This window comes from Gadus macrocephalus, chromosome 18, assembly GCF_031168955.1.
Source record: "Gadus macrocephalus chromosome 18, ASM3116895v1".
Classification (NCBI taxonomy): domain Eukaryota; kingdom Metazoa; phylum Chordata; class Actinopteri; order Gadiformes; family Gadidae; genus Gadus; species Gadus macrocephalus.
The window spans coordinates 20,144,306-20,152,220 of NC_082399.1; the positions used below are offsets into that span (position 1 = coordinate 20,144,306).

A 7,915-nucleotide genomic window follows, 5' to 3' on the forward strand; every position below is an offset into this window, starting at 1 on the left:
CTTTTTAAAGCGGTACAAATCAATGATTTGTTTTAGTAAAAAGATATGATCGACGGTCGAGTCAGCATTAGCCAAAGTGACGGACAAGCCATCGGAGTACATATTTTTTTAGAAGAAAGGGCTTATGTGGTAGGATCTTTAAGAATGCTTAACTGGGATATTTATATATTCATGGCTCAAATATTAAGGATCATGCTTTTGATGTGTAACTAACGCATTTACGCGGTCAGCGATCCGCTGCCAGGCATTGGTTCTCCGGGTTGCAGAGGCTTTAGCGTTCCCTTTTCTTGTGATAATGTCTTTGTCCTCGTCATAGCTCTCCAGGAGAACCTGGAGTTCCATTTCATTGAAATAAGCGGCCCGTTTCGCCATTTCGATCAGGGTTTCCATGATCCATACATCACGTCTTTTTAGGTTTGGCGTGGACGCGCACAACCCTGTGTTAACCAACCCCGAGTTGATTGAACTAATGCATAACCGCTGCTGTTGAACCGAAAACTCTGGGTTAGTCGGCACAGGGTAAATCAACCTAGAGTTCAGCGTTATCTCAGTGTTTGTTAAACCTCCGTTCGTGGAACACCCCTCAGGTCCAAGGAGGAGGTATGAGCACCACATTCAGATGATTGTTGTATGGTCCTCACCAACCTTACGCAGCCTGATCAGCTCCCAAAGACAAACATAGTTATCAATGGCAAAGTAACAACATTCCTAGTTGATTCAGGGATAACACACTCAGTGCTGTCCTTTAAGGAATGGAAATATGTAACAAAACTGAGTTGTCTCATTGTACTATTGGTTGGAGCGGGCGGACAACCCTTCAGCGTAAGATTCACGTCCCGCTCCCCATACAGGACGGCGATAAGCAACTCAAACATTTGTTCCTTCTGTCAGATCAATGTCCGACAAACCTGTTGGGGAGAAATTGAATGGCCCAATCCCAAGGTGAGCCCTGAGGACAAAGGACTAAGGACTCGCAGACTTAATTGATCTCAGGTGCTAAGTGAGCGAGTGTGTGAGGCCACATGGCCTGGGATTGGGACAGCACTTCACGAGAGCACATGTTACCTTGGCAACGTTTAATGACAAAGATGTTGCTGACACTTGCCGGTTTGGGAATGCTCATTTTATTTTTTTTTATTTTTTCAAACATATATTTATTGGATTTTGGTTTTTTTTACAGCATAGACAAGCACAACAACAAAAATAATACAGACAGTATGCACAAACAGCGCACACAAAGAGAGCAATCGCTTAAAGTGCATCCACCCCCCACCCCTCCTCCCAACAGCAAAAGGATCACAACAGTTATGGGTAACCCTTTATAATAACCCTCCATAATAAACCATTTATGAAGCATTTGTTCATAGTTTGTTCATCATTTACAAATTGTTATCCCAACATTTACAAACCTTAGTAATGTATTTGTAAATGAGTAGTAATGTATTTATGAACCTGTTTTCTAATGATCTACAAGAGTTTTTTATAAGGACATTAGTTAGGGATTTATAAATGAGTATTAATGTATTTACAAACATGAATTAATGTATTTACAAACATGTTTCAAATGATTTTCTAATGATCTATAATATCATATATAAGGACATTAGTAAGCTATTTTTAAATGAGTATAGATGTATTTATGAACATGTTTCAAATGATTTTCTAACGATCTAAAAGATCATTTATAAGGACATTAGCAAGCTATTTGTAAACGAGTAGTCATGTTTGTATGAACATTTTTCAAACCATTTTCTAATTATTTATAAGATCATTAATAAGGTATATAATAATGGTCTGCTCACATTTTACAAATGATTAAGCAAGCAGGTTTCAATGAGTTAGTAATGATTCATAATATCCTTTATAAGGCATGTGATGATGGTCTGCTCACCATTTATGGGTCATCATGAATTAACTTTGTCAAGCATAAGCTATCGTCCAATTCATAAGTGAAATAATATATGTGAGCACATGTAACACCTTAGTTTATGCTTAATATAGGTTTTTAGAAAGCATTTACTTATCATTAGTAAAGTGTTTTGCATGGGTTGATATAAAGTAGACACTGTCTATACTTTATAAGCATTTACAAATGGCCAGTAACTGAGGACCATACTATAGAAACCATTTACTTACCATTAGTAAAGTGTTTTGCATGGGTTGATATAAAGTTGGTACTGTCTATACTTTATAAGCATTTACAAATGGCCTGTTACTGAGGGACATACCATTAGAAGACACTTCTGCAGCAACAACTCCAAAAATGACCTCAAACGTTAGGTTGTTAAACATATCAATGGCAAAAACACACAACACAGCATCGAGGGAATGAAGTGAAATTGTAAAACATTTATTTAAAAAAACACACTGACAATGAATTCACTTTAAACATGCATTCTAATAATCTAATATCTAACACAACAGCAACAACAACAACAACGTAACTTTAAATAAGGGGATCAGCTAGTTTTTTTTAGTAATTGGCAAAAGTTTGCCAGAGTCTTTATATTCTTTGATTCGGGTAACAATGTTTTCGTCCACGTCTATGGCATCCTTGCACCTCTGTGCAAAACTGGAGAGCTTCTCCTTTTTGGGGGCGCTCACTTTTAGCTCTGCATACGCCTCTGGGGCAGCAATGCACAGCTCTGCCATGGGGGCATTTACAACAATGGTGTTGCGGTCGACCCCCACAGCTTTGAAGGCTGCCCCCATGGTTCTTCCCTTCCTGCAGATTTTCAGCACCTTGCGGTACCGGGCCACCACCTCTTCAGGATCTTTAGCTTCAAATGAGAGAAGGTAAAATGAGTACAGCGCACATCATACATATACTACTAATTCAATTATCAAACTTGATACACTTGAAAGTGGGTGTACACTTTCCCCCGCCACTGTATATTCTTATTACCTCGCTGGTAAACACCTTGCCCCTTCCGGTTCTTTGCCCTTTTCCCCTGCTTCCGTCCTTTTCCCCTGCTGTTCTTCTTCTTCTTCCGTCCCTCATCCGAGGAGGAAGAGTCGGAGGAAGAGTCGGAAGAAGAGTCGGAAGAAGAGTGCGAAGAATCAGGCCCCGACTTGGACGAGTCGGTTGAGTCGGCTCCCTGCGACTGGCACTTCTTCGCCTGGGGTGGACTGCCCTTGACCTTTTTTCTTGCTGCTAAAAACAGACAATGACCAAGGATGATTAGTGGAAAATATAGGCATGTGCGTGGCACACTAGTAAGTGTGATGGTCTTTGGAAGATAGTTTTCTGAGTTCAAAATCATCCCGTTAGTTTTTTGTTTTATTATTTACCGTATTAAAAATATCATAATTCATTAGTTATTATTAATTAAAGTTTGGCTTTCTGTAGAATAAAGAAATACAGAATACAGAAAATAATATACATAATAGCAACCTGTACCAATATCCTTAATATTTAACAATATACATAGTAATTATTAATTATTTATAATATATAATTCACTATTGTGCAATTGCATATTAATAATTCATAATATATAATTCACTATTATGCAATATGCAGATTTGCTATGCAAATAACTGAAATAATAATAATAATTGTTATACCAATCACCTGCACTCAGTGTATTATAAACACTAGAATTACAATGCAGTTACATAAATATACCACAAAATGGCGCTCTAAGACCACAAATGGAAAATACAGGCATTGCCTAGGAGCCTATGTCCAGCTACCACCACGATCCGAACACGCGAATCTCCGTGGCACAGTGGTGAGCTGTTAGTGGCTAGCACAGGTCGATGCAAACGTACGTGAGGAAATGACTAGAATTTAACCAATAATGTTAATCAACATAAACACGAAGAGAGTAGGCTAATGCTAGCAGGAACATACAATTATGCACTTACATCATCAGTAACGCATACGGCAACACAATGATAACTTTATGTTAGCATAAGAGATTATAAGCACGTGGTATTAGACCATGAGGGCACGTTTGGGCTGGCACGAAAAGGTTTCAAGTTAGCAAGTGTATTGTCAAATATGGCAAATTGACTTACTCATAGCCAGTTGTTCCAGCAGGAAGACCCTTTCTTTGGTCAAGTCTTTAACCAGCTCCTGCTGCCAGTCCAACTTCTGCCTGGCCATCTGCAGCTCATGGCGCAGTCTCGTTGAAGCCAGTTGGGCATTAGGAGCGACTGTGGTCCTAGCTTAATGTTTGGGGGAAAGAATACAACTTTTCAATAAAAATGTTCACACCGCTCATTTCCAATAATGAAGGTTAATCATATGCACATTAAGCAAGAAGGGAAATCGTTTTGATAGTCTAAGGTTACTAGCTAGGTGGTACATCTGTACATTAATGCCTGTCGGAACGACACTCAGGCGTGAGACAGCTGAACACGTGGATGCTAACTATCAATAGCTGTCAATGGCAAGCTAGCGAGCTCTTACAGCTGGTTAGCTAGCTTACCACCGCGGCTCTCATGTGCATTAGCTTGGCCTTGCAACTTATCGGTGGAAGACGTTCCCGCCGCTTCCTCCTCAACCGATTCGTCTCCGGCGGCAGGGGTATTCCTTGCCGAGCTCAGAGTGTTCGCTGGACGTTTAGACCGAGAGCGGGTATCAGCACGTCTCATGTCTGCAACAAGTTGGCAGTTGTGTTCCGACTCCCTCGTGTGATGAATCTAAGTGCCCACCTGATTGGCTGTCCCCCTCTGCTCAACACTGCAGGAACTATGAATGGGTTTTAAATAAAAGTATTTCATGTTACATGTTTAATTGTTTCATGTGATGGAAATATGCGCTAAATAAACTGGAAAGTTCTCCTGAACAACTTTTCAATTTATTGCTGGTTAGCCAACTTTATTTTTTTTATTTTGGTTTTCTGGTGAGACATTTGTGGGTGAAGAACAACCACCGTTGACGGGACTGTACCAAAACTCTACCTTCTCCTTCCTTCCATTACGCATTAGTAAGAGGAAACATTGGTCTGTGTGCCAAATAAGTGTGTGTGCTGGAATACTAGTTTATGATGAATAGATTGAATAGGAAATTGCTGGAGCTTATTCATAGGCGCAGGTCGAAGAAACGAAGCCTGAAGCTAATCAAATGGCTACAGAAAAAACATCTGTTAAGGCCACAAATGAAATGCAATCTCTGCAATCGCAGGATGAAATTGAAAGAAGACAAGGGAGGAGACAATTACACTTGGTAAGAAAAGGTGTTAATATCAATGTGGATTATTGATGCATATTGACAGCCTAAGCTAATTGATAAAATATGTATAGACTACAGTAAAAGTACATTAATTAGGCTCCCCCCCCCCCCCCTGTTTCTGGGAAGCATGTCCCCATGCTTCATAGTCCTATCATAAAGCCATCGCGCATTACCAGTGAACATGCTTCTGACTGTCTCATGCACTATCCCAAATCTATCCTGGTTTACTTTTATCCCAATATGCCTATTTACAATGTTTTATACTATTTTAATAGGATATGTCAACGAGCAGTGCACAGAGGGCATAAGAGACAGAAATCTGTCAGGCACAGGTCCATATTCAGCCGTTCGAAAACCTCTCTCTGTGACTGGATGCGGTTCATTCACAGGTATGACTGTATACAATTGTTGCATTCGGTGCACATTGCAGACAATATACAGTAAATACATTTAAATCAATGTTTACTTTATGTTTATTTAGATTTTCACAGGGACTACGCATGAGACAAATCGATATGATGGCTGACGACATAGCAGGGAGCTCTGCTACCCTCACTAAAATGTCTAAAAAGTTGCGGAGGGTCTGTGTGACAGCGATTGAAAAATTTAGAAGACGGAGAGGACAGGTCATTGGTGGACGGAGAGAATTCGTCCAGATTGATGAGAGCCATTTCCGACATAAAAGAAAGGTGTGTTTTGTCTTTCCGCCGCATCTCTTTCCGTGGCAATATCGGCCAATTTTAATACATAGGTGGAGTACAATTGGCTGCTTGAGCACAAAAAAAATTATGTTGGGTCTACAATTATGAAGCCTATTCACAGTTATTCGGGTATTTGCGTTATGTTTCGTTCTTTGCTCTCATCCATTTTGTTTGCTTTTTTTAATTACATTAATCCAACAGTATGGAAGAGGAAGAATGGCTGGAGGATGGAAGAGGAAGAAGTGGGTCTTTGGTATGTTGAGTGTGAGGAATGACGGGAGAAAGAAGGGTAAGCCAATACTGCGGCTGGTCGAAACAAGATCCAGAAGACACCTTCTACCAATGATTACGCGTCATGTGAGGCAGGGCTCCTCCATCGTAAGTGATGAGTGGCGGGCTTATCGTGTCCTCCCTGCATTAGGATACCGCCACTTCACGGTAAACCACAGCAGGTGGTACGTGGATCCACGTACTGGTGCCCATACACAGAACATAGAGAGGGCATGGCGCACCTACAAGGAGCAGATATGGAGGCTACGTGGAAATAGAACGGAGAGTTTGCTCTCTGAGCACCTCAATGTAATTGAGTGGAGTGAATGGCTGGGGAAAAAGCACAGACATGGGGTACTTGGTCGGCTCCTGTATGACATTTCTAAAATGTACAATTAAATATTTCACTGTATTTCCTTGTTGTTTTGTTGTGTGTTATTGCCATTGATGAATTGGTAACGCTTTAGATTCTAAATTCCATTCTTGACATCTAAAGTAATTTGCTACGGAGTAATGCTGGTTGCTCTCTATCCGTTAAATAGGGAATGTATTTCATGTATTTTAAAACCTATTTAGAATGGCTGACCTTAAATAAAACGACAGTGAAAGAGACTGAAGGCTGTTATACCGTGTAGTGCACTCTACAATAAAAGGCTGACACGGTCATCGTGGGATTTACTATAACTTTTACTCGGCGACTTACATGTATATCACAGTCTACTGCCAGTATGCCTACTGCATTCGGGGTAATGCAGTTAACGTAATGCACATAACAACAGAGAGGCAAACATAATTGTGCCTTTGTGGGCACGCTAACGTTACGTATTAGCAGCGAGACTAGCTAGCTACTATGGGTTTCTACAGGGTTTTGAGCTAAGCGTTAGCCGAAAACTGCAACATTTTGAGAGTTATTGTGAAACCGCTAACTTTTAGCGGTGTCAGACTGGATTTTTTTAAATAAAGGTTATTCATGATGACCCATAAATGGTGAGCAGACCATCATCACATGCCTTATAAAGGATATTATGAATCATTACTAACTCATTGAAACCTGCTTGCTTAATCATTTGTAAAATGTGAGCAGACCATTATTATATACCTTATTAATGATCTTATAAATAATTAGAAAATGGTTTGAAAAATGTTCATACAAACATGACTACTTGTTTACAAATAGCTTGCTAATGTCCTTATAAATGATCTTTTAGATCGTTAGAAAATCATTTGAAACATGTTCATAAATACATCTATACTCATTTAAAAATAGCTTACTAATGTCCTTATATATGATATTATAGATCATTAGAAAATCATTTGAAACATGTTTGTAAATACATTAATACATGTTTGTAAATACATTAATACTCATTTATAAATCCCTAACTAATGTCCTTATAAAAAACTCTTATAGATCATTAGAAAACAGGTTCATAAATACATTACTACTCATTTACAAATACATTACTAAGGTTTGTAAATGTTGGGATAACAATTTGTAAATGATGAACAAACTATGAACAAATGCTTCATAAATGGTTTATTATGGAGGGTTATTATAAAGTGTTACCCAGTTAAATTTAACATAAAACCAAGATGGAAATGTTATATAAGTATAATAATGGATTGAATTTATATAGCGCTTCTCTAGACACTCAAAGACGCTTTACTAACCACCTCACTAACCACCACCAGTGTGTAGCACCCATATGGGTGATGCACGGCAGCCAATCTGTGCCAGAACGCTCACCACACACCAGCTTGA

At 39.3% G+C, this 7,915-nt stretch overlaps 1 protein-coding gene across 1 annotated transcript; it reads right to left on the reverse strand.

Annotated features, from left to right (window-relative positions):
• Positions 1 to 2,339: 2,339 nt before the first annotated feature.
• On the reverse strand, positions 2,340 to 4,111 carry LOC132446724 (coiled-coil domain-containing protein 106-like). The gene is made up of 3 exons (XM_060037165.1): positions 4,024 to 4,111; positions 2,906 to 3,154; positions 2,340 to 2,780 (listed from the first exon to the last, which is right to left on the reverse strand). The coding sequence occupies exons 1-3, from the start codon at positions 4,109 to 4,111 to the stop codon at positions 2,464 to 2,466; spliced, it is 654 nt and encodes a 217-aa protein (XP_059893148.1). The 3' UTR covers positions 2,340 to 2,463.
• Between the last annotated feature and the right edge of the window lie 3,804 nt (positions 4,112 to 7,915).

Excerpts from the sequence above, each read along its gene's own strand:
- LOC132446724 (XM_060037165.1), bottom strand. The coding sequence starts at position 4,111 with ATGGCCAGGCAGAAGTTGGACTGGCAGCAGGAGCTGGTTAAAGACTTG. Across the intron at positions 3,155-4,023 it reads GCTGGAACAACTGGCTATGA|CAGCAAGAAAAAAGGTCAAG; the intron begins GTAAGTCAATTT and ends GTCTGTTTTTAG. Across the intron at positions 2,781-2,905 it reads GCAAGGTGTTTACCAGCGAG|CTAAAGATCCTGAAGAGGTG; the intron begins GTAATAAGAATA and ends TCTCATTTGAAG.